Source organism: Sturnira hondurensis, unplaced genomic scaffold (genome assembly GCF_014824575.4).
Source record: "Sturnira hondurensis isolate 20B ecotype Veracruz unplaced genomic scaffold, ASM1482457v3 Scaffold0015262, whole genome shotgun sequence".
Taxonomy (NCBI): domain Eukaryota; kingdom Metazoa; phylum Chordata; class Mammalia; order Chiroptera; family Phyllostomidae; genus Sturnira; species Sturnira hondurensis.
The window spans coordinates 14,649-40,965 of record NW_028087893.1 but is presented as its reverse complement, the minus strand read 5'-3'; the positions used below and the strand labels follow the sequence as shown (position 1 = coordinate 40,965).

At 44.3% G+C, this 26,317-nt stretch overlaps 1 protein-coding gene across 1 annotated transcript in view; it reads left to right on the top strand.

The window, feature by feature from the left end:
• The window catches only part of ADAMTS19 (ADAM metallopeptidase with thrombospondin type 1 motif 19), a 218,639-nt gene extending 192,899 nt beyond the window's left edge, over positions 1-25,740 (top strand). Inside the window, exons 20-23 of the mRNA XM_037064401.1 lie at positions 3,618-3,822; positions 6,205-6,357; positions 22,765-22,942; positions 25,152-25,740. Coding sequence (XP_036920296.1) covers positions 3,618-3,822; positions 6,205-6,357; positions 22,765-22,942; positions 25,152-25,303 — 688 coding nt within the window. The 3' untranslated portion in view covers positions 25,304-25,740. The remainder of the gene's footprint in view (positions 1-3,617; positions 3,823-6,204; positions 6,358-22,764; positions 22,943-25,151) is intronic.
• The last annotated feature ends 577 nt before the right edge of the window (positions 25,741-26,317 follow it).

Genomic DNA, 26,317 nt, shown 5'->3' with positions numbered 1-26,317 from the left:
AAAGTCCCCAAAACTTTTAGGGACACGCTGACAAGAAGAGTTTGAGGCCGCACCAATTCCTCTAGAATGTGAAGACAGGGGCTTTTGTTCTGTCCTGACACTGAGAGAACTGTTGAGGCTCAGTGAGTTAGCGTGTAGCTGTGAGTTTTTAGGGAGTCGAACAGAGAATTGGTCTCTCTCGCGGTAATTTCTGCAGTGGAGTGGTGAACTTACACATCCTACAACATGGATGGGCAAAGAATTTGCAACTTTGTAGGGGTTTGTAACAAATATGATCTTTATGGCCCTCCACCACCGTGAGGAAGTGTGCGCCGGGTAAGGGTGGAGGGCCAGAGCTGCCTGGGGACTCTATTCAGGTTTCTACCTTCAATGATCCTTTGGGGAATTAGTGTCCTACAAGCTGATGCACAGTTCCCAGTTCTTTGGCCCTACCCCACCATACCCCTTTCTGAGGCAGCGCTGCTCCCTGAGTTCCCTCCATCTCTGCCCATCGCAAAACTCAGTTATTACGCCCTGCAGACCTGGCTCATGCCACGCTGATGAGACTCCTTCCTCCCCGCACCCACCCCAGAGCTGAAGCCTCCAGGCTGGCTTTGCTGTAGGTGCTGTGTGTTTAAGGTGTCAGAAGCTCACTGGCAGCCTTCCCCTTCCCCCACAGTCATCCTCCGACAACCCCACGCCTCCTCCAGGAGAAAATATGTCTCTAGGGGACAGGACGAAAGAGTGGAAGGTCAGAGGATGTGCGAGACAAAAGTGCGCTACGGTACTTTCAATAATGTTGCGCACCTGCCAGGAACATGCTTTTCAGCCAAACTGGAAAAGTATCAAGTAGGTGGACCAAGTAAGCTTTTTTATGAAGCAAAGTAGCAATCAACAGTGAAGGCGACACAAAGAATTATTGCTAATTATGGTCCTCCCATCCAAGTACTAGCCAGGCCAATGCTGCTTACCTTCCGACATGGGACAAGATTAGATGCGACCAGGGTGGTGTGGCCGCAGACGTGTTGCCGACAGTGCTCTCTGGGTCACTGGCATTCAGTGCTGGGCAGATATCGAAGTGAAATGTCGGGCCTTCACCCTGCCGGTTAAACAACCTGGGTCCTTTCTTGCTATTATTATTCCTAAGAATTGTCTTTCTCTTTATTTCTTTTCAGTAGATAGAGCATTTCTATTTAAATGTGATTTTAAAAATACGATTTTTAAAAATGCTATTTATCTTGCATTAAATAATTTAATATTTTTAAAGCACCATCTGTTTGATATACCAAGTCACTCTCCCATATGGATGGAGGCACACTGGCTTTTTCTGCTCTCTCAGGAACCTTGAACCAGCTGGTCGGGGGACAACAGTGTATTTGTCACTTTCTAACTCGGTCAGTGAAGGACCAGAGGGCACGATGCACACCACTGGTGGTTCATTCACTGACTGTGACTGTTTTGGGGGGAAATGACTCGATAATGACTGGGTGAAATGAACAGTTTTAAAAGTCCGTTTCTGGGTCAGGAATGTTTGCAGCTGGAGACTGGCAGCCTCTTTGTCAGAAGCAGTGTTTTTCTCGTCTTGGGAACGAGGGCAGTGTGATCTGCCCCGCCAAGACGCGGTGTCAGCAAGGTCAGCCAAACTATGGGAAAGTAAGAAGAATGGACCTGGGTGACTAACTCTTAGGGGTTCTCACGGGAAAGCGTTTCAGCGCTTCCGAACGTCGCACCACCTTTATTTCTCTTGCCTCTTCGGCTGCCCCACCCTAGTAAGAAACATTCTGATTGCCACTCACATTTATTGACGGTGTCACCAAATGGTCTGGTGGAACCCTATGTGCCAAATATAAAATTTATTGGTGTCCTAGTAAATAGCTTTGTAAGAAAGAATCTTAAAGATGAGGAAGTGGAGCCCTGGCTGGCGTAGCTCAGTGGATTGAGCGCGGGCTTGCGAATCAGATGATCGTGGTTCGATTCCCAGTCAGGGCACATGCCTGGGTTGCAGGCCGATTCCTTGCAGGCTAACTACCAGCAGGGGACGCACAAAAGGCAACCATACATTGATGTTTCTCTCCCTCTCTCCTTCCCCTCTAAAGATAAATAAATAAATAAAATCTTTAAAAAAAAAGATGAGGAAGTGGAATAATTCCAAATTAGATGGATTCTAAAACGAGATGTTTTCTCTCAGTACGGTACATTTTATGCACTCTCTTCCTGAGCAGTTTTCACAAGGAGCAGAAAAGCAACTTTTTATCATTGTACTAAGGATCCCTAAAATGAGTTTCATTTTAAAAAATGAGATTCCATAAAGCTGAAAATGGAATCTTTTTTCAAGTGTCCTGGATTCCATAGTGGGGGAGAAAAAGGGACGAAGAAGGATTTTGATTCCTGTGCTTACAGACTGGGTATCCTCGTACAGAGAGATGAGGCAGAGACTGATGGGACTGGATACTCAGTGCTTTCTTTAGGGGGAATCTACCCGGAGCCTCCAAAGCACAATGGTAGGCCTGCGTCACTCGCAACAGGACAGCAGACCAGAACCTCGCTAGAGGCGATACTGGGTCCAAATGTCACCATGGGTTGGTTGGGTTGGGTTTGGTTTTCGGAAACGGAAACAAAGAATCACTTAGAATTAAAACATTGTGCAGATGAGAACACTAGGCTGTGAGAGGAGGTAACATCTCTCTGACTCATTGTTAAGGACACATAGGCTTAAGTAAGTTTGGAAGTTCGAGGCTGTTTTCTATGAAACGGGGGGAAACACAAATATTTCAAGAAATGTTTGATGCAAAGCTGTTGTGTGAAAGGCGTCATGGGGACCAAGAAGAGCAAGGCCCCGTGGAGAGATGACTTACTTATCAGCAAAAGGCAGCCCCATTCTGTAGGGCCTTTGAGGCCCTGCACTCCCCCAGAGAATAACTTGTAAACATAGTGTGAGTGCCACAGGCCAGGGGACGCAGGGCCAAGGGGACACAGCCCCTGTGGGTTGGATGGTGTAGCCCTTCTAGGAGGCAGGGCCTTGGAGCCGGCAGCCAAGGACCTCCGCAGCGGACGTTCCAGAAACACATGCCCTCAGGTGGAGACAGAAAGCGTTTGGGGGGCAGGCTGAGCATGCGGTGGGTTCTCTACACAAGTGGGCAGTGAAGCTACTGAGATGGAGGAGTGAGTAGAAGCGTTCATGAGTGCACTGCAGTGGAGGTGGAATGTACTGCATCCTGAGTGGCTGCCCTGTGGCGGCCCAGCCTCCGCATTTACGAATGAGAATGTGAGAATGTGGAGACTGAGCAGCCGTTAAGCGCCATTGTACGGCGTGCACAGTGAGTAGGGAACCTGGGATTTGGCCCCGGTGTCTGCTGGCCCTGCTCTGTGCCTGAACACAGCTGTGCAGGCGGTTTAGTGGGGGGGCTCAGACCCCCCAGAAGGCGTCCCGATAGTGGGGAGTGCAGAGAGGGTTTAATCGACAGGAATGGGGCAAATCCCAGGTTTCACGAATCGCTTTTCTGGCGTAGGCCTTGGTTCCTCCCTGAAAGAAATGTGGAGGGCTGTTTAGATTCAGAGTTGTTAGGGGAGACCCCGGTTCATTAGAGATGGTAACACTCTTCTCATTCGTTCCCGCGACTCTCGCTTTGCTCTTTTAGATGGATGATGACAGAGTGGACCCCGTGTTCCCGGACCTGCGGAAAAGGGGTGCAGAGCAGACAAGTGGCGTGTACCCAACAACTGAGCAACGGGACGCTGACCAGGGCCCGGGAGAGGGACTGCGCGGGGCCCAAGCCCGCGGCGGCGCAGCGCTGCGAGGGCCAGGACTGCATGACCGTGTGGGAGGCGGGCGTGTGGTCTGAGGTGCGCACACGCCCCGCCCCCCTTCCTCTTTCCCGACCCTCGGCTTCTTCAAGGTCGTGTCGCATCACGATCGGAATCTCTGTACACCTGATGTTTTTCAATGTTGGTTTTGCTGGCAGTAAAAAAGTACACTCATTATAAGTAATTTCCAAAAAATAGGAAAAAAATTAAGCTATATTTACTCTTTATTCCATAAATACTGTAACATGATCAGGAGCATGTTTTACATACATTTTAGAATCCTGCTTTTTCATTTATGTGCCATAACTATGCTGTTAAATAGGCACATATGAAAAGGTACATTTGACTCATTATATAACCCCGAGCATTTAAAAGGGAAAGTAGAAGAAAGGAATGAACATTTAACAATCATTTTGTGATCCAGGATTGTATTCTTAGTTCACATTTAGTCTATTGCTTACATTTAATCACCAATGCAAGAAATTCAGTTTTGTCCTCATATGATGTAGCTCAAAGGCATCAATTTACGCAAGTCCTACCCAAGTGGGGAAGCTGGGGCTTGAACCCCGAGCCCCACTCCCCTGCCAGCTTGTAGCGGGTGGCTTGGGGGTGTGTTCCATGCACAACGGCTGCTTTATCTTCGATTATCATGATGCGTATTGTCACATAATAATAAATACCAGTCCTCATATTTCCTGGCTGCTCTGAAGCACATTAGGTGAGGGTGTGGGAGTGTGCACACAGGCACACACACATTTACGTGCTCACACAAGTGCACAAAGGCAGATGCACACACATACCCAGCGCAAAATCGCCCAGGTGCTTCATTTCAGAACGTTAGATAGGATACGAACACGCCAAACAGAAAAGAGCTGGGTGGCAGTTAGTAACTGTTGTTTGGAAACGAGGATAAAGTAACTCAGATAATAACACGTGTGACTGTTGTTCGGCGAGCCCGGTCCCCCTAAAGCACGAGCAGATAGTGTGACTTCCTGTTGTCGTGTTTCCTGACCCGTCCTGGCCATTTAATGGGTTCTTCTTCCTGTGCGATGTGTACGTTTGAGGATGAATGCGATATCCGATTTCTCATCAAAGTGGACCAAATTCAGTCTGGAGAGAAGACTCACAGAAATATCAGAGACAGAAATGCCCTCTGCCTAGCCATAATGCTCTGCAAACCAGTCAGGAGTGAACAGTCAGAAATACTTTCCTCTACGACTTTTTGGCACCAGCTGCCAACCGATGCCCCGTCTCAATGCAGTAGGACAATCGAAAAGCATCGTTCTTAGTTTGAGTTCCCTTAAAAATGGATTGTGTGGATCAGGGTTCATCTCAACTGCAAAGAATAAAAACATAAATATTAATATGCCAAATCACATGCACCCATCTACTTTGAAGCGCACCATATTCAAACACAACCCATAAATGAGGAGATAACTACTTACTTGTACAAAGTTAGTGTGTTGGAAATATCACTAGTTCCACGCTCAAGTTTTCAGGAACACAAATGTTGGAAGCCGCGTGGTTATTCCTATACTGTGTTGTCCCCAGCATTCACCTGCCCCTCTTTCTCTAGACCTTTTTGAGGCACAAATATAAGTTGGATTTTCATGCCTGCCATACCTCTCATTCCGCTCTACACCCCTGTGGCCCCTCCAATGCCATTTTGGTCCCTGTGTCCGGAAGGTCAGTGGCACATGCCTTTGTAAACCTGGGAAGCTTTGTACACATTCCACAATAGAAAGCCTAACTGGAAGAGAGGGGGCAGGTTGCTCCTGAAATATCAGCGGAATACATGTGTTTTTCCTGTTGTCAACAATGTCAATCAAGCACCAGTCATTGATAATGCAAATTAAGCTATCTGTGAACCAAATTATATTTCAATCCATGCAACTGTTCAGAATGATTCCTAGGAACATAAAATTATGTAAAGATATTCTTTATTTTGGCTAAGATTTTCTCTGTTTGAGCTGTAGGAACAGTTTGTGAGACATGACAATCTGTAGGAAATTCTTGTTTTTCACCACATGTCTTAAGGCTAAAACAGAGTAACTCTTAGCAAAATAAAAGAATTTTCTTGCATGAATCTGTGTAAAAATGTGAGGTCAGTCAAATGCAGTATTTACATTTTGACCATTGCACACTGTCTTTCACCAGTGACCCCCCCACATTATATTCCTTCCTGTGATGGTCGTCCTGGGTTCCTGAAACCCTTTCACCCCCAGCGCTATGCCCTGAGCTACACCTGGGCTCTGACAGGGAGCGCAGCCTGTTCTCCTGGTTCCTTAAGCTCCTGCCTGGCCTTTCTGTGGGTCACAGGCTTATCAGAGACAAGTAGAACCAACGCTGCGAATAATTTCATCATTTGTCCATGTCTCCTAATCGCGGACTTTCCCCGTACCATCTGGTGTTGTCTTCCAGTGCTCGGTCAAGTGCGGCAAAGGTGTCCGTCACCGGACCGTGAGGTGCACCAACCCCAGAAAGAAGTGCGTCCTCTCCACCAGACCCAGGGAGACGGAGGACTGCGAGGATTACTCGAAATGCTACGTGTGGCGAATGGGCGACTGGTCTAAGGTGAGCATCGTTCTGTTCACTCTCGGTATCAGGATGTTACATCGCACGTTCACTCTCAGTATCAGGTTCGGGGAATGTCCACGCGGCCCGGTTGGGTGGTGCACCCACATAGGCAGGAGTTTAGGGGGGATGGGAAGTGGAGGCAAAGATCATGGCCGGTGGAGTATTATGTCCCTGGGTTCAAATCCTGCCTTGCCTATCCAAACTCGTGAGCTCTAGAAAACTGTTTTAAAGATTAAGATAAAATGTATAAAGCAATTAACACCCTTTTGTCACAAAGAAACCTCTCAAAAACACTTTTATTGTTGTTTTGTCACTAGTTTTTTTGGATACAGTTCTTTGTAAGGAATGTTTGCATAAAACTTATCAAACACTATCAGGTAAGTCAACTGTACTTGAACAATAAAAAAAGTTAACAAAAAGAAAAAAATAGATGGTTTAGGAAAGAATCAGCAGAACCAATCAAAGGAATTCCTAACATAATAGGTAAAAGACATTCTCCTTTTCACCAATATTTGGGGGGGGGGGTGAAGAAGAAGGGGGAAGGAATGGGGTTCTTGAAACCTTGCAGTCAAATTGAGTGGATCCATTTGGTGATTGAACAGCAAGTTCAATACCATGGTTGTAGCTATGTCTATCCAAAATTTGTGAATGAAGTAGACAGTCTCATATATAAATGAACTGTATTCACTCTGCAACGTATTAGCAGATACCCATGGCTCAAGGTAAAGTTCCGATCCTACCTCGTGAAAACAGCTCTCGACTACCAGTTTTCAAAAAATGTAAATATTATAACGAAATGACCCCCGTGCCCGGCCACATTTCGCTGTAACATAATACACTTACTGTCCGGGGATCATACTATTATTTACTGTAGAAATAAAAATAAAGCGGTTCCTAAATAGCGCCGAGGGCCGTTCTGAAAGAAACGTCTTCGCTGACTCATACACGGTGCTCCGCCAGCTTTCCCAGTGTTGCCCGCCCGCCCCCCAATCCATGACATCTAAGATCTACAGATCTACTTTCCTGTGATTGATTAGCCACACCTTTCTTCCCTACTGGAAATCTGCTTATCCACACGGCCTCTGAGTGCTCGGCAAACTGTGCTCTCTTCCCTCCACTCAGAACGTTCAGGTTCACGTTGGGACTCTCAAAGGAGGCATTTGTAAACAGTGCCAATGGATCCTGGCTACAGAATTGGGAAATATTCAGCCCAATCCACGCAGCTCATAATTGATGAACCATGTAAGGAAATGTCAGACTTCAGAGTGAACAACTTCTAAGTGGAAGAAAACTCCAAATGAAGCACATATTTTTTTTTTTTTATGTTCAAGGCTTATGTTTCCCCAGTTCTAAGAGAGAGAGATACCATAGGATGATACAGAAAGACAGTGGTTTGGAAGCCAAGAGACCTCCATTGTGGAGAGGCACAAATTGGTTCGGCCCCTGAACCTCTTTGTGTATCTGCATCTGTGTGAGTGAAATGAGGAAAACAGACGTCATCAGTACGGCTTTCGTGCTGCGTGTATGTGTGAAGGCTTCATTCAGCACCGAAGGCACAAAGCAGGATGAGAAAGTGAAGGGCTGGTTGGAGAGGGGTGGGGGCATCGCCGACTGCTCACTTTCAGCCGTGAGGACTCTGCGTTGGTTTATTTTGGCCGGTGGGATTCCAGACGTTTTCCTTAAATGAGTCGGCACTAAGAAAAAGTTTAAAAACCACTAGAATATGTGAGCTACACTTTTCCAATTTTATTAGACTATTCTGAGTGATTAATGTTGTTTACCCTGTTAACTACAAAAAAACAAAAGTGTAACTGCAAAAAACGGGAGATCCATGTGTTACCGTAATTTACGACACAGAACTAACCGCAATCTCCTCCACGGCAGCAAATGGAAATAGGGCTAGCAAATCCTATTTTCATGACAGATGCTGAGGATTGAAATGTGCCTCTCATGTGCCTCTTACGCAAAATGAAAATGTACTGGGGAGGTCATAGAAAACATTAATTTTGGTGTTTCAGGCGATGCCTGAAAAAACATCTTTTAAATTTCACCGCGGTTCCGTGGGCCTGATTTTTAAACACGCTTAGGCGGAATCACTTGTGCGGATTTCGTTGCGTTCTTCCATTGCTGCCCATCCAGAGCGTGGCAGTGGCAGGAGAGTGATGGACTGGCACGGTCAGAGCCCTTTGTCCTTCCATGACCTTCCGTCTCAGTTTGTTGGGCTGCCAGTTTCTTCACTGGCTTTTTTGGAAGATCCGGGATGTTGCCTGTTTTCGCCGTCTATGAATCTAAGTCTGCTCTTTCCCTCAACGCCGTGCCCTCCTTCCTTCGTGACGGCGGCCGCAGCAGAACAGATGCCAGCCACGACGAGAGCCGGTGGCCCCCACTGGACTTTACCTACTTCATTCCCCCTGCTTTTACTCCCAAGGCGTTGCTTTCACATCCCCAGATAATTACAGAGAACAAGAATAATGCCGTGATATTTCCATTGCAGTGACTGAAATATTAACAGACAGAGGTGGCATCGATCTGTCTTCTCACCAGCTGGGACCCTGGGACCAAAACCAGCGCCGATGTGTGTGCAGTTGTGGATTCCTGGGCTGCTCCCAGGCTGATTAATCTGCTAGTTTCACTCGAATTCTAACATGTTTAAACTACTGACAAACCTAAGTGCACTTAAAATTGAACCCTGCATTCTTTTCTTTTTTTAGATTTTATTTATTTATCTTTAGAAGGCAAGGGAAGGGAAGGAGAGAGGGAGAGAAATATCAATATGTGGTTGCCTCTGGTGTGTCCCCTGCCAGGAACTGGCCTGCAACCCAGGCATGTGCCCTGACTGGGAATCGAACCGTGATCCTCTGGCTCACAGGCCCGTGCTCAATCCACTGAGCTACACCAGCCAGGGCTAAGCTCTGCATTCTTTAATTCGGAATGTTCAATGCACTATCCATAAAGTCCAGGTCTAAGACCCTCCTCCTCCCTCAGGCGTATTACTAGGGAACCGATTACAAGGCGGACGGACCCCCAGGATCCCCACTGTCGAAGCCTCGCTGTCCGCCGTCGGGCCACAGCGATGCCAGACACACAGAGGCTTCCTAAGAACACGGCTTTTGCCTCACACTGTTCGCTGCATTCGTGTCAGCCTGTGTGCTTTCCAGCATTTATGATTTGGCAGTTTTGCATTAACAGTGGGAAAACTGCTCTCTGCTTCAGAGGAAAAGCACATAGACCCAGGCATCCTCAAAGAGAAAAGATCTCCTGTCATGAGATCATGACCTCTGATTTCTCAGTAAACGGGATACGGCCCTTGATCAATGCTCACACTTATCTCATTGAGACTGGAAAGCTGGCAAGGATGGAACACGATGTCGCTGCTTTGCTCTGGCGAGGGTTAACCATAGACACCATCAGGTGCCCCGTGGGGACTGTGTCTCTGATACAGATGTGGCTTTGAGGTCTTTCCTGGGAGACAGGAGTGGTAACTTGTATGTTCTCTGCTGGTATGAACTGTAGTTACTTAGGTAAGCTGTCCTAAGTATGAGACACTGGCTGTGAAAATAACATAGTCTTTCATGCTTCATGAAACGCCATCTTTTCTGCTTGACCTTGGCCTTTCCAACTTTACTTGAACTTCTACAACTTCTTGTTTTCATTACTGAAAGCCGGGAGAGGAGCAAACAAAAGAGTATTGTTCCGTTTACCTGCCAAACAGTTCAGTCCTTCCTGAAGCTTTTGAGGGTTAACTTTTCTGTGCAGGACTAACGAGTGGTTTATATTTTCTCAGGTGAATTATAATGACAACACACCTTGGAACTGTGCCTAACTATGGTGTATTCTTAGAATCAACTCATGCACTATAATTTGAATTTAATTTAGTCCTTTAAAATTCTGGGAAATGAATAGTTTTGGCTGCATATCAAATTATGACATGATTAATAGATTTTTGGAGATTATGAGCCTTTTGTGATGATATAATTCAAAATGCTGCTGAAAGAAAAATCATTTTGGATGACTTAATTATGTATATCTTTGTTTAGAAGTAGTATAGCTTACAAAAGAAATCGGTCATTTTTAACTTCTGCTGCGAAGGGAAACCACAATTCTATTCCGTATGTTCAGATGAATAGAAGAGGAATCTCAAAACTCAGCTAATTCTTCCTAGTGAATACGGGAACTAGAGCAGCCCGAATGCATGCTGCCTCACTGTAAAACTGCATTTCAGCCAATAGCAATTCCCCTTACTCTGAGGTCATTTCCGAGCGAAGATTTTCTAGTTCTATGTAGTTACACGTCCCAAGGTGGTGTTTACAATAATTTTTTGCATTTTTTTCTGAAAACAGTGCTGTGGCTGAAACTCAAAATAAAACACATTGACTGCTTAATAATTTATTTGTGTAGCTATGAAAGACATGCATCTATCTGGATTATTTCTAGTAAAAAAAGTAATTCTCTTACCACCCGTACTGTAGATGTTACGGACACCCACCTTGAATATCCTGTTGTCCTGGGGCTCCGTGATAACCATGAGAAACAACCATGCCTCTTCCTTAGTACGTCTTCTGTGATTTTTAAAAAAGAAGCTCAAAAATAGAATTTTAAATTAAGCAAATTATACCAGACCTTTCTTGAAGGGGGCTGTGCATGTACAACTTTAAGTGTTCTCACATTGCTTTAATTATTAAGTTAAACCAATTCAACGGGAAGGGGCAAAATCTAAGGAACAGCCATTCCACGCGAGACTCCTTACTGACACGCTTAAACTAAGTCGACAAAGACAGACAGATTACCCCATCACGCCTTTATTCAGATTGGCCAACAGTCGGTACTAGTGACTGGGTCTGTACCTTTTCACATGTCCCTAAAAGAAGAATGCTTCCATCTCCTAATCTTTGTTACGGTGGATTCATAGAGAGATGGGTCATGCGCACTTGAAGCTCTGAGTAAGTTAATGGGCTGCCACAAGCCGCTCCTGAAGCTTATTTTCTACATGGAAGCTTGTCACTCCTGAAAATTCACAGCGACAGTAGTGACTCTGACATCACAGCCGGTAGGAAACTGGGTAATCGAAGGGGACGTTTCTTGCCACCGAAAGAAAAGTCAGTGAATCACGGAAGGAAATTTAAAGAAACAGCGTAATCAGTGCAATCCAGAGCGTGTTGAACAAAACGACCGGGTAGTGCTGCGCTTTCGGTGATGCGTCTCTGCAGCCTCATGTTTCTGCAGTGGGTCAAAAGGCAGGAGAAGAACCAGACCCAAAGTCCCGAAGGATGGGTTTCTTGTTGCCCCGCGACAGGCTAGGACTTTAGCACTACAGATTCTCACACGTCCTGACTGACCCCTTGCCGGCAGGGACCCCTCCAATTAAAATCCCCTTGCAGGAGGTCCCAGAACACCACCTAGGGCATGCATAGCTTGCTGGTTTTAATACGAGTAAAACTAAGCAGGTTCTTACGGGTTAGTAGAGGGAAGCTCAGTCAGTTGTTAGAAAGATTTCCCATTCGAAGTTAAAGAAATAATTAGCAGCAACAGCAGATAGCCAGATTACATACCCCATGGAGAACGTGAAAATAGAAAGTCGTAAGTATTAGCCGAAACTAGAGAATCAGAGGCTGAATAAAATGGGAACTGCCGTATGCAGAAAATACACTGTCAAGTACACAATAGTAAAATTGGTCATCGCCGAAGACCTGCATGTCCCCGTTTTCATGAGACTAAATTCGTGGTAATTTAGGGATTCTTGGGACTTGCATTCCCCAAATCAAGTTCCGTGGAGAACATCCCCTGGTGTGTGGTCTCCGAGCGTGAGAAACACCGCGGTCGAGCGGCATGAGCAGACACCAGCTCTGCCGCAGCGCTCTGCGGCCCCTCTGGCGCTCTCCCTGTCCTCGGGAAGTCTGCCGAAGAGAGTGTGGCATTTCTCGTTTCCTTGTACCAGAGGTCGCTGTTAAAGAGCATGTACCTGGCTCGTAATGTAGTGTAATCCACTAGAGTTACCTATCATCGAGAAAGCGATTCTCGAGATGAGGCTTCATTCCCATGCAGAATTATTTTTTAAATTTATTTTTCCATTGCAGAATTATGTTCTGATTATGTCGACAAGTCCATTGGCATTTGGAAAAATAACAGCTTATCATTTTTAGGGCTGTGAGTCATCTCAGAAGACAGGGACATTCGAGCAGCAACCCCATAAACAAATAGGGGCCTATCACACTGGAAGTCTATCATTTTGGGGTCGGCCAGCCAATTACATAAATCAAAGATCGTGGGGAGGTTTCAGACAGTTGTCTGTTGAGGAAACCCACCCCAAGATAGCCTAAGTTAGAGACCTCTTGGGTTATGGGAACATTCATTTGAAAACTCACTTGTCTGTAAGCTGTTCACACTAAATAAATCGCTCAATGATAAACAGGATTCTTTTCCCCAAAGAAGACCTGCGATTGTTTTGTTTAGATAAACCCACTGAGCGTTTACACAGCTTGCTCCTCACCATTCTATCTGGAGAATATGGCTCCCCTGAACTGTGCCCCCAAATCCCGAAACTTTGGCTGTCCAATTGTTTTGCCTCGATCTCTGCACTGCCAGAGAGTGGGACACTTTTTGCATTTCTATCTTTTTTTATTTTTGAGACCTCTTGAGAGTCTTATTATTGTCCCAGATATATATTTTAAAAATGAATTTTCACAGTGTTTGAATTACTCTGCATAGTGAAATGCATTTGGCTGGTGTGACTGAACACAGAGGAAATATACTGAGTTAAAAAGAATGAGGTGTACACACTATGTATATCTATCTTCTATCTAAAGAAAATGTATAATTTCGAGAGGTCTCGGTAGTGTCTACCTTTATATGTGTGTATATGTGGGTATGTATAGGAAGTTCCTATAATGCAGAATAACCAGCGATTTTCCAAGGGTTTGGGACCTGAAGAGCTAGGACAGCTCAGGGTAGGAGTCCAACAGTATTGGCTCGGAACTCTGGATCTTCTGTTCAGACAAGTGAGTGAAGCCAAATGAAATAAGTCATGAAAGTCCTCAGCTGCATGTCAGATACATAGTAACCAAACAAGTGCTGGCTATTTGTGTTGTCCTGTTAGCAGGGATGGGGAGAAATGGTCGGCTGTGAGGAACTGCTGTGGAAACGGAATGCACAGACCCGGGCTGGTTCTCCATGGAGGAGGCGGGAAGGAGGCAGGTGTTGAGAAGGACCCCTGGGCCTCCTGGTCTGAACAACTCGTGCGGACACTGGTTCCACAATAGGAGATAGGAAGCCCTAGAAAATAATCACGTTGGGGAAGAAAGACTGTGAATCCTGTTTTGGACTCTGTCCCTGTGCCCAGAAAAGAATTAAACATCGGTGTCTGACAGAGGAAGGGAGTGGGACGGAAATACACAGTGTGGAGCCTCACCGCTTAGATGGTGTTTAAAGTTTTAACATGATAACATGCATGTAATTGGGTCTTCAGGAAGGAATAAATAACATAGGATTTGCCAGGAGCACAATTTGAGATATTTTAAAATACACTAAAATAAGGGTATGGTGCCTATTATTAAAACTCTTAGTTTGTAGCTTTGTAAAAACTCTAGTGGTTTTAATTTTCTTCCCAGTCTGCTCAAAACCCTTCCATGACATGAACCAAGTATTAAAAGCAAGAGATTAAATGGATTCCTTTCTGTTCTTTACTCCTGCAGTAGCTCCCTCCCTCCCCTGTCCTGCCCCATGCATGTGTCTTCTGAAAAATTTTGGTTTTGGACTACAGTTCACATTCAGTGTTGTTTTGCATTTGTTTCAGGTGTACAGCGTAGCCATTAGATGGTTAGCCAGTCATGTTCTTTCTAAAGTGCTCCCCCACCCATTAGCTGGTACGGGAGTGTTTAAAGTATGAGTGGTGAGGAGGGAGGGCGGCTGGAGAAGACCAGATGCAGCCGGGACAGACTCCCCGGACAGACATGTGGGGGAAGAGCCAATGCCGGGCCAGACGACAGAGAGAGAGGGGAACTGTCGGGACCGAGAGAGGAAGTACTTTCCGGGAAGTTCAATGAGACGGGGCTGAGTCAGAGGGAGGCAGAGGAGCCCCGGTCTTTGTTCTCAACTACAACGTCAGCCTCACTAGGACTGTGCTAGAACATTTAAAGGAAAATTGCGTACTTGGTTTCCTCAAACCATCTCCCTCTCCCAGTTTCCTTTTCTGGAAATATATCGGTATCATCTCCCCACTTCCCCCGCCTGCAAGCTCCTCGGCCTTTCTTTTATACCCAGTAGGGTTTTGTCTCAGTTGCTGTTTTTTTAATTTTTCAGTTGCATTTGATATTCAATATTATGTTAATTTCAGGTGTGCGACAGAGTGGTTAGACTTGTATAACTTACTACGTGATCACCTCAGTAAGTCGCGTGCCCACCTGGCACCAGAGGCAGTCACTGCAATGCTACTGACCACGTTCCCTGTGCTGTACTTTATGTCCCCAAGGCTGTTTGGGGACGACCAATTGGTTCCTTTTTTTTTTTTTAAAGATTTTATTTATTTATCTTTAGAGAGGAAGGGAAGGAGAGAAGGAGAGAAATATCGATGTATGGTTGCCTCTCATGAGTCCCCTGCTGGGAACTGGCCTGCAACTCAGGCATGTGCCCTGACTGGGAATCGAACCATAATCCTCTGGTTCACAGGCCTATGCTCAATCCACTGAGCTACACCAGCCAGGGCCAATTGGTTCTTCTTAATCCCTCCACCTTTCTCACCCCGCCGTCAAGATGTTCTCTGTATCTGTGAGTTTGTTTCTGTTTTGTTTGCTCATTTATTTTTAGATTCCACGTGGAAGTGAAATCGGAGGGAATCTGTCTTTCTCTGTCTGACTTATTTCCCTGAGCCTAATACCCGCTAGGTCCATCCACATTTTCACAGATGATGACATTTCATCCGTTATTCATGGCCACCTCATGTGTATGTTTACCTGTGCACGTACGATCCCATCTTTATCCAACTGTCAGTTGTTCTTTGTTCCCAGTGTAATACCACCATCCTTCTCTGTTCACCGGGGCTGGAGTAATGATTCCAAATGTGCTCCCAGGCCCCCGGACGCCCCCTCTTTCCTGTCCCTCACGCCCAGGGACGACTTCCTCGCTCTGGTCTGCAGCCCAGCACTTCTAGAGGATTCCCCGGGACTGGGCTGTCATCTGCTGGACCCTCTCTCCGGCATTGAAAGCTCCCCCTGTGAGGGTCCCGACCTACCTATGGAAGGTGGTCTCGGGGTTCCCACGGATTTGGTGGGGCTGCCAAGCTCAGGCCTGCGCAGTGTGTGCTCCTACCGCCTCCCCGGCTCTGTTCACGCAGCTCTCTCTGGCTGGAATGTGTTCCTCCCAGCTGCCCGCACCCTTGAGGACCACCTCAGGTGCCGGGGTGTTCAGAGGGCTCCCCCATAAGTGGCAGGATGTGTGTGCATTTTTTGACTCTGTTACTATTTCTCAATTACCGTATGTTTCAGACTATAAGACCCACTTTCCTCCCTCCCCCACCCCAATGTGGGAGGAATAATGGTTGTTAATGCTGCTGTTGAGTTCTGTTTACACTGACATTGGTAAAATGTTATTTATGTTACTAAATAGTTTACCACTTTTTTTGCTTCAAAACTTCTTTGCCTATTTTGCTCCTCTAAAACCCAGGTGCGTCTTATGGTCCAAAAAATATGGTAATCATTTATTGCCTTATGTTATTGCTATTTCCTTAAAAATGTTTTCACCCCTTCACCCTTCTCACAAATCTGAGTGACCTGACATTGCACTGCCCAGAGGGATAATTAATGAATACATGAGTGCTCGCCTTTCCCACCAAGTAAACAAGAAATACATGACACATCTAAGCACTGTGTTTCTTTTCTTATGGTCCATTCTATTCTTGCAGACCTAATTCTGTAACAACTACAACTATATGGCAACTCTATTTCCCTACAAAAGAATTTGGAACTAGCTTATTTTTCTCCAGGAAAATTCAACTAACCAATATAATTTTATGGAAACACATGACTCCCCTGATATATTCCTGTATGAAAATTCAAATGACCTAAAATGTGATTTTTTAAAAAAGAAAAGTAAATCCACCCTTATTGGAAGAACATGCAGTTTAAGTCAGAAAAGGTGCTCAACATGGAGCATCAGGGAAGCTGGCAGGCTCTACCTTCTCGTGAGTCCGCGTGGCGGGGCGCCCGCCAGCCGGTCAGGCAGAGATGATCTGACCTGGAAGGAAAGCGGTGGACGGAAGCAAAGCACACGGAGGAATTCTCTCTGTGAACTAGCAAGTGCAGTATTTATGTCGGACTAGAGTGATGCATAGTCCGCCCATGTAATGCTCTCTGTGCTATTTTAAATCCAGACTTTATCTCTGAAAACAGAACAAAAACACACTTTTCTCGCCTGGCCACACAAGGATCTGACCCATTTTTGACCCGGAATTGTTGGACGGGGCCTGGGAACTGTGTCATTTGACAAGGAGATTTAATCGCTGTCGTCCCAACAGTTCTCCCTGGAAGGATGGTGATAAAGTGGAAATGTCTTAATAATCTTTGTCTCCCTCTGCGACACCCTGTGATTGACAGCCTGAGCGCCGGCAGAGTTGCATCTGTGCCCAAGACTTTGTGTTTATTAACTGCTTCTTAATGCAAGCATCGTGTTTTTTTCTTTTATCATTGTGGTTATCAATGTGTAGTTTGATATACAAAATTATTTTTTGGTTATTTTGACAGTCCTTTCATGACCTAGTCAGCTCTCTGCTAATCATTCATAGTTCAGATTACTTTCTGCTTGACTTGCCATACACATTCTCTTGATTTGCTATAACTATATGCAAATGTGTTCATTAAAGAAAGAAAAATAGTTTGAAGCGTAGAACCAAGTGAATTAATTAAACACATACGCCCAACAGAAAAAGATTCTCAAATGTCGGATCTCTAGGAATAGATTCGGTCCCAAACACCCGCGTGTTAAATAAGGCAGACGAACTGCTTTCAAAAGACGCTGAAACACTGACCAAAACAAACAGCGAATGTTCAAAAACAAACCTAACTTTTGTTCCTTAGTGTGTTTGTTTCACACTCACTTTATTAAAAAGTTGAAAGATGGAACTGCCAGACGTGTACATAGATGACTAGGAATGCCGCGCTAATAATTTCCACTAGAAGCCATCGTTTCGTTCCCTTATGAGATCCACCCTCCACTGCGAATGTTACTTCGCTCTCGTAAAGCCACTTTGGAACAATCCATTTATTCCCAAAGGCAAGTTATTCAAGTTGGTGCTGGGAACCTCGGTAGAGATCGACGCCTGCCGCTGCGGATTATAGCGGGCTCTGTCACAGTGGGTATTATGCTGGTAGAAAAAAAATAATCTGAACTCCCTTTGCCAGTGACAATTTTCTCTTAATTTAGGAATTCCTATTTCTCACAGAGGCCAGCTGGAAGCGAGCGCAGCATTACAGAGCCTTCCTTAGCTGTTGGCCTGGAGGACATGTGTGTTCTCCAAAATATATATCTTTGGCACCGCCTAGAAGGGAGGAATCTCGGGTAATCTCTGTGCTGGCCAAGTGTGAGGATTATTATTTTTAACCCTTCAGGAGGCGAAATGTGTTGTCTTTTAATGGAATTCAAAAGCAGACCAGTGCTGGCTTAGTTATGCGTATTAACCAACGAAGCTCCAAATGAATACCTTTTAGTAGTTCGTATTTTTACTATCAGGTTTTCTGCCTCTTTGGTTTGTAATGTTCCAGAGGACATTTTACAAGACTTACAGCTTGATGAGTTTTACGGTTTAACGTTAGAGTTTACCGTACGTAGATAAATAGTGCCGTAAGCTCACCGGCAGAGGAGTTGATTATTTAACCTAAGTCTATGAATTTATTATACCATCATGTCCCAGCTGGTTCCCCAGACTAAGTTATCTCTGTATTCAGAGTAACAAATAACACCTAGCACCAAAACAATGTCTGTGGGCCCTGGCTGGTGTTGCTTGGTTAGGCTTTGACCCATAAAGCTGAAAGGTCATAGGTTTGATTCACTCTCAGGTCACATGCATGGGTTGTAGGTTCAGTAGGATCAGGGCGTGGATGAGAGGCAACCGATGGATGTTACTCTCTCACATCGGTATTTTCTCCCTCTCTTTTTCTCTCCCCTCTCCTCTCTCTAAAATCAATAAGCATGTCTTCCAGTGAGTATTTTAAAAAAAAGTCTGTGTGACTATTCTGAAGTCCTGAACGGAAAGGTAGAAATTCATTTAACCGTGGTGTTTCACCATGGAATCCTGCTACCAAAGACTGGGTACGCAAGTCTCTTTTAGCTCTGTGTTCAAAACCATGTGTGTGGAACACACCCACTCGCTCTCAGACCCCAGGGGCACCGAAACGCCTCATGAATCAGGGGTCCTGAAAGGAATGAGTTCACCTCTCTAAATAGGAGAGCAGTCAGAGATATTTATGAATATCCTACTTGTAAAGGGTTTTTGAGTGAAATTAAATTGACCAGAAGTATATAGGTTACTTCTTGGATAAGAAGACAGCACTGTTCTTCAGTGATTCTGACGGGGGCAAGATACCAGGTAGCTTATACCATGAGCCATGACGGAAATTCCTTCATGATCCATGAATTTTCAGTGACAGAAAAATAATTTAGTACCTTGCAAAAGCAGATTCAAGTGGTAGCATGGCAAACCTGGAGAACCTCCTAGAACCACGGTGCCTGTTCTCCTCCCGTATTTTGGCACTTCACAGATTTGCGGAGGACTGTTTATTAATGCCTGTGTAGCCCTTTTTCTTGGAATGTTTTACTCATGTCCATGTATCACAGAGCACACTTGCTCTCATTCTCTCGTATGCAGTGGGTTGATGTCAGTAGGCAGAGTGGCAGACACAGGGACAATAAGGAGCAATACACGCACATTATTTTTATGTGATGCAGAGTTTTGATAAACATTCAAACATCATAAAAGGAATGCTTCTATCTAAAATAATGAACATCTGGTAACAAAATGCACTCATGTTTCTATGTAGTATTTGATCCATCAAAACCTCACACCATTGTGCTAATTAAGGCCTAAGTACCCTCAGTGCATCAGATTAGGCCTGAAAACTTCAGTGACTTCACGGGGCCACGCTGATTTGCCAGCCCACACGCACTGCCCTCGAATGTACCGAAATGGTAACTTCAACAAAACGTCTCAGGCTTAAGTGGCCTTTCCTTGGTCTCTGCTACAAGGTGCTTACGTATTTCCCAAAGTAGGACACCAAAATCTTAGCAACACCGCCTATGAACGCCACAAATAGTGCTACGTCAGGAATAAAGCTTCTGCGGTTGGTTTCTTTCCTAGATTCACTTTTCAGGCCGCGCCTCACCACCGCTCCATCCTTTGGGATGGAAGGAAGGATCCCCCTCCTTGGCTTGTCCTCGGAGGGACTCGTCATGGCCCTTTAGAGTCTGTCTCATTCCTTTGTGTCACTGACGGTGCCACAGTTAAGGGTTTGTTAGTGTGGTTTTTACCTGCATTTTCTCCCTCATTCGTTTGCACGCAGGCCAACCCACACATTTGCCGAGTCATGATGGCATCTTACCGTCTTCGCCCATCCTGGCCATCCCAGCCATTCAGTAAAGCTGTCCAAGGGCTCACGTCTATGGCCACCCCCAGGCCATCCTTGGCCATTTTTAGGAAACTACAAACATCTGAGTCAAGGGTCCGCTGGACTCTTCTGCCAGCATGGGCATTGCTTACACGTCCCCACGTAGTTCCCTTTCCATTTATTTAGATGAAATTTTCTCAGATAAAACAGAGTCAGTCAGCTCTTCTTCCCTGGCAGGAGGAAAATGAAGTTTTAAATATCGAGGATGATTATAAAGTTGTATAACGTACGTCTCATTTTGAAAGGGGAGAAAGCCCCTAATTCTCATTGATTTGCTACCGCTCATATTCATGGTTCTCATTCACTAGACTATGTCTATAATTTTTTTTTAAGACCTGAAATTGTAGCTATGATCTACTCCAATGCCTTCCTTCCCAAAAAGAAAAAAATAAGTCGCAGGTAAATTAGTTGCTAGAGACAATATTAAAGCCCGGGTCTCCTCATTTCAAGACCAGAATTATTTTGGCCTTTTCGCTTGATGTCAGTCTTTAATCATAATAATGTAATTTGAGAAAACATTCAATTATTTAGTACTATCTTCTACAATAAAGTAAGAACTCATTTAAAAGATACCTTGGGATTCCAGTTCTTCCACTTCAGATATCTGTCCATTTTTCACACATTTGTAATAAAATTTTTACTAAAAATATATTTTATAAAGAAAATAATTACTAGTAACAGCTTTATATTTTACTAAAGTATTGTTATGAGAATTAGATTCTAGGGCTACTAGGCTATTTAATTTCATACTTTATAATAAAGCTTATTTTATGTCTTTCAAAGGCAAAAATGAGTCTATTTCAGTTAAATCAATTCTAGAACTTTTATTATTATCTGGATCCTATTCTTTATTTCCAGTTTATTCCCAAGTAGAAGTTACAAAATTTAACTTGCAAAAGAAATGCAACTAACATTTTTTCTCTAAAGTCCTTCAGACTTTTATGAAAGACATTATTTGTCCATTATCTGCTAATACTATGTATTCTGAGTCATCGTTTGTCTGTAGTGACTTTATTGAATTTTTTTATAATTCTGAAAGATGATACGTCACTTGGTTTGCTCGTATCCTTTGCAGTTGATATAAATTAATCAAAAGTACATACCAGGGGTAATCTGCAGCTCATTCCCAGCCTCAGAGACACGGTGGAGAACCCTCCCCACTGATGAGAGGAAGTTCATCTGTTAGAAGGCTCCTGGGGTCTTTTTGTTTGTTTGTTTCTGAAATAGCATAATCGCTTCCAAGATCTACATACATTTTAGGGGTAGATCCTGGAATGATATTTTTCTATAGTAATTTAACCCCTTAAAAGTTTTTAGTTTAACTATTTTGATTTTTCTTGGAAATATCTGTCTAAGAAGTAAAATGTGTTCATTTATATAAATCTATCCATTCCATAGGGTGGTATTAAGATGCTTTCAAGGCAGAGAGACCACATCAAACAGTTACTCCTCCTACAATAGTTTTAAGTTATAACAAAGTTCAAACCAAACCAAAACATTCACATCCTGCAGAGGTTAATAAGAAAAAGTCAGATTTAAAGGGATGTGACATTTCAGTTGCTCTTTAATCTGCTATCTCCAGAAAGCTACAAATTCATTAGCTACAAAGAGGGTATGATGCAGAAATATTTGCCGAATAAAATTTTGAAAGATCAGTTATCTGTAAAAGCGACTCCCATAATGGCGTGCACATAAAATCCCATCATTCTTCATAAGCTACTTTCACCCCTGACATGCACACGTCTTTATTCCTGAAGGTGGCATAATGAGGAGCCTAATGTCAAGAGATTTACTGTCTCCCAGAGGAGTCAAGCTAGATGCTTTAAAGATATTAATCAAAAACAAGAAATGATATAAATTGGCGCATGTTGCATACAGAACTCACACTCCTGACCAGAAGTTTCCAAACTCAGGCTACAAGGGCAAACTCACCTAACTTAGAAATTTCGGGCCTTAAACTCTGCAACTGAAACCGTTCTCCAGCTGGCTCCACGGGATGGCCTTAGGGGTGTGGGTGTACGGTTTTATACCACTAATACGCAGAAGTGGTCGGGGTAGTTGCGGAACACCTCAGGGAGGCAGTGACTCGAGACTGTGACTTGAAAAGCAGCCAGGCGTTTGGAAAGGAGTGATATACTTCGAACACAGTTGTAGGTGAGGGACTAGAAATTGCTCAGGCCTGATTAATCTACAGCTGAGCAGATCGATCGTTCCTGAAGTGAAAGGTGGAAACTAAGGTTGAAGGGATAGATCAACACCAGCCTGGAGGGTCTGGAATACTCTGCTGGGCTTTATCTTACCGGCAATGAACTCAACAACCAAAGATTTTTGTCTAAGGAGATGATATGAGAGTATCATATTTTTAAGTTAACATTATAAGGAGGTGAAAATTTATTTTAGAAAATAGTAAATCGAGTTCTTGTTACAAACTAGATGTTAGAACTTTAAAAACTGTCTGCCCAAGTGCCTGTCTGGTATTAGCCACTCTGTTCCCTCCAAGCAGTGCTCTCCAGCTTTCTTCATCTGTCTTTACTCACCTCTGCCCTGTGTGGCCCAGAGTTCTGCCTGTGGTCCACCAGAGGGCACGAGCACACTGTACCCACGTGGGGCCATCAGTGTTTCTAACCTACGTTCTGCATCAACTCCTGATGTTGTGGTTCATGTTCAGTGTCAAGACAGGCAGGGAAAAGGTGGCTCACAGCCTAGAAAGGAGGAACAGCAGAAAGGACTTTTAACGAGCCTTCTTCATCTCTCCTAGTGCTCAGTAACCTGTGGCAAAGGGATGCAGTCGCGGGTTATCCAGTGCATGCATAAGATCACAGGAAGACATGGAAATGAGTGTTTTTCTTCAGAAAAGCCTGCGGCGTACAGGCCATGCCACCTTCAGCCCTGCAATGAGAAGATTAATGTAAACACCATAACGTCCCCCCGGCTGGGTAAGCAGACCCCAACAGGGGATGGCTTTGAGAAATACGGAGACACGCACGGCTTCTCCTATTTCATACATCCTTTTCAGCTTCGTTATCCATGTAGACTAATTAGTTTGGTCCTGACTAAATTGGCTCTCTTGAACTATGGTTTAATCCAAGTGGCCAGGTGGGTAAAAAATCCTAAAGCCCGAGCTCTTTTGATTCCGGAAGCCATCGACTGGGAGCCAGGCCCTGGGAGCATGGATGGCACACCACCCAAGGTCCTCATGGCAAGGGTGGAAGGCTGCCGCCATATTCGGGGTTCTGACCAGCCTCACGGCAGAACCATCTGTTAAGGCGACATCTAGTAGAAAGTAGGTTGTGCTACGGGCCTCAGATCTCCCCATGGCGAGCAGCCCTCCTTCTGATCCTGGGTCCCAATCATCCTTTGGAGACATGTGGAGTAACAGTTGGCTCTCAGGATGAATGGGGGCAGGATCTCTACCACCAAACAAGAGGCGCCATTTTTTCCACAGTTAAGGATGTATTACAAAATGCCCTTAAATACAAATAACGACTAGCAACCTACTGACTTGCTTAGATTTTATGATGTAAAATACTTTCATATGTATCCTCAATTCCAGTTATTTATCTAATCTATTGTAGAGAAATACAGTATGTACTTTAAGTCAGTGTAGTTTACACTTGCATAACAAATATTCATGAATGAATTAGCCTTTATGTTTGTGGCAATTGGTGGCCTTTCCCAGCACTGCTGCCTGGCCCTTATGGGGTTAGTCTGTGTCTAACACTTGGAGTTTTCTTCCATGCACATGATCTCCAGGGGAACAATGTGATCATTAATTGTTATAGATATTCTTCCAGGCATAAGATTCAATCAAATGGAAAAGTTTATTCTTCATGGAAATACAGAAATTCTCTTTTTTGAGCCAGGTAATTAACATTTCTCAGAAGTCGGCAAAGGCTGGTTACAACAGACATTTCAGCATCCCTAGAGCCACTGCAGCTAAACCCACGCGTTCAGAAACAACACTGTCCCTTTCTCCAGCCATCACTCGGAGGCCTTCTTGAAATGCGTGGCTGAAAAGAATGAATTAAAAGAAGAGTTTGATTTAAATTGCATTTCTTTTATGTTTATTATTTCTTAAAGGTGTGCCCCCAAACACAAAAACACAGTGATTGGAAAACTCTGAGGTTTTTAAGCATAAAATAACAAATCGTATTAGAAGAGGGGCAGGAGGGAGAATCATGGCAGGATGGACTGTGATGGTACACGCCGGAACACACTAGTCCTTCGGAAAACCAGAGGCCGAATCTGTATGACCGATTTGTTATATCAAGTTCTCATTTCAAACACTTTAATGCAATACATTGCAGCCCTGTGATAAAAGGCTTTGGTTTTAAAAGTACATGAAATTATTATCCCCAGCTGTCCCAGTTAAGCTATGTCCAAACAGACAAAATAGAAACAGATTCATAGATGCAGAGGACAGACAGACAGACAGTTGTCAGAGGGCAGGAGGCCTCAGGGGCCGGGTGGTGAAGGTGAAGGGACCAGGCATTACAAATAGGCGTATACTGCAACACAGGGGACAGAGTGCTGTCGGGATGACGCTGTACGGGGCCCGCAGGACACTCCAAGCCCTGCGGGCCGCTCTGCAAAGTACCCGGCTGTCTAACCTGGCTGCACACCTGAAACCACCACAGATAATATTAAGTGTAAGTTGTCGTTGAAATATTAAACGATGAGGAAGGAAAAGTAAAATGTGTGGGCATGTTGTCGTTTTGCTATTTTCTTTATAAAGTCATCTGTAACAATACTTAATTTTCACTCCCAAAACGGTATATGTATTGAGCACACTTATTCGTCTTTTTAACCTTCTCAACTAAAAATCCAAAAGAAACTTAAACGAAAGCCATAAAATTGAACCTTACAAGCCGTTTGCAGGACAACTCTTTGAACTTGGGGCAGCTAGTTTTCAGTAAGTGAGAACATGATGCACTCGCTTTACGCCGCCTCCGCTTTAGGCTGTAAATGTCCGTGTGCGCATGCGCGCACGTGTATCTCTGTCTTCCAAGTCCTGGAGGTAATGGAGTGTAAAGGAGTCGAAGCGAGCGCCCTGGATCCCCACCCACGCGACTGCGGTCCGGTCCGCTGCTACGCGGGACAGCTGGGGAACTGCGGGTACTGAGTCCCCTGTGTTCTGCCTCGCAGCCGCTCTGACCTTCAAGTGCCTGGGGGACCAGTGGCCCGTGTACTGCCGGGTGATCCGCGAGAAGGACCTGTGTCAGGACATGCGGTGGTACCAGCGATGCTGCGAGACCTGCAGGGACTTCTACGCCCAGAAGCTGCGGCAGAAGAGCTGACCTCCGGCGGGCGGGCTGGCGCACCGCGCTTCGTGATGACATTATTTATAAACACACACACCAGCATGTTCTTCAGACCAAACGTCATCAGATTACATATAATTTAATCAAATTAATTTATTTGGGGGCCTGCCAAACATCCACTATGGGGTTTGTTTTGGTAATACAAACATTGGGATTTATACTGTAGGGCTTCATTATTAATTTTATATGAATACGTTGGATCCAGTTACCAACATAAAAAGAAAAAGGTAAAAAAAACACAAAAAACTAAGATCATTAGGCTTAAAGTTTTTTTTTTAAGTTAGGGCTGTCTCTAAGGTGCTACTCTCTCCCCTCCAATACCATTGAGTTACACAGAATGTAAACTAACTTAGTGTCATAGTTCAGCTATCCGCGGAGAGCAAGCGTTTTTGTGTTTTGGCGTCCATTGCCTGTGCTCCAAAGGGCATGTGGAACATGACACACCTCCTGGTGTTGAGCAGGTTTTTAGAGAATGTATCATGAATTGGGTTCAGATTTAGAGACATCTATTGGAAAAATTCTACTGTAACTATAACCTTATTTTAATAACAGAAAAGAGGAAGTCAAACCAGAGACTTTGATCATGTTCATGAACATGTACTTGAACACGAGTATTGTAACAATGAAACACTGTAACTAATGATTTACACTGAATCACCATTGCACTGTTGACATAGTGTAGAGAAACCGTAATAGAAATGGTACCAGCCTACAAAAAAGTGTATTCCTTTAACGTGTGGTCATTAGATTTTAGCTTTTTAAAAATATTTTGAACCAAGAAAGCATTGATCCACCCATTCCCTTGTACCTTTTTAGCAGATTTTAAAAGAATATAGTGCTTAACCTCACAAATCGTGATGAGAAAATTTACTAAATATTTTTCAGCCTTTTCCCTAAAAAAGCTGATAATACTGTGGTAGTTTCATTGTGTTTTTTCTTTTTAAAGATTAAAAAGTTTTACAGTTCTGTGAAACGTTAAAAAACCAGCTT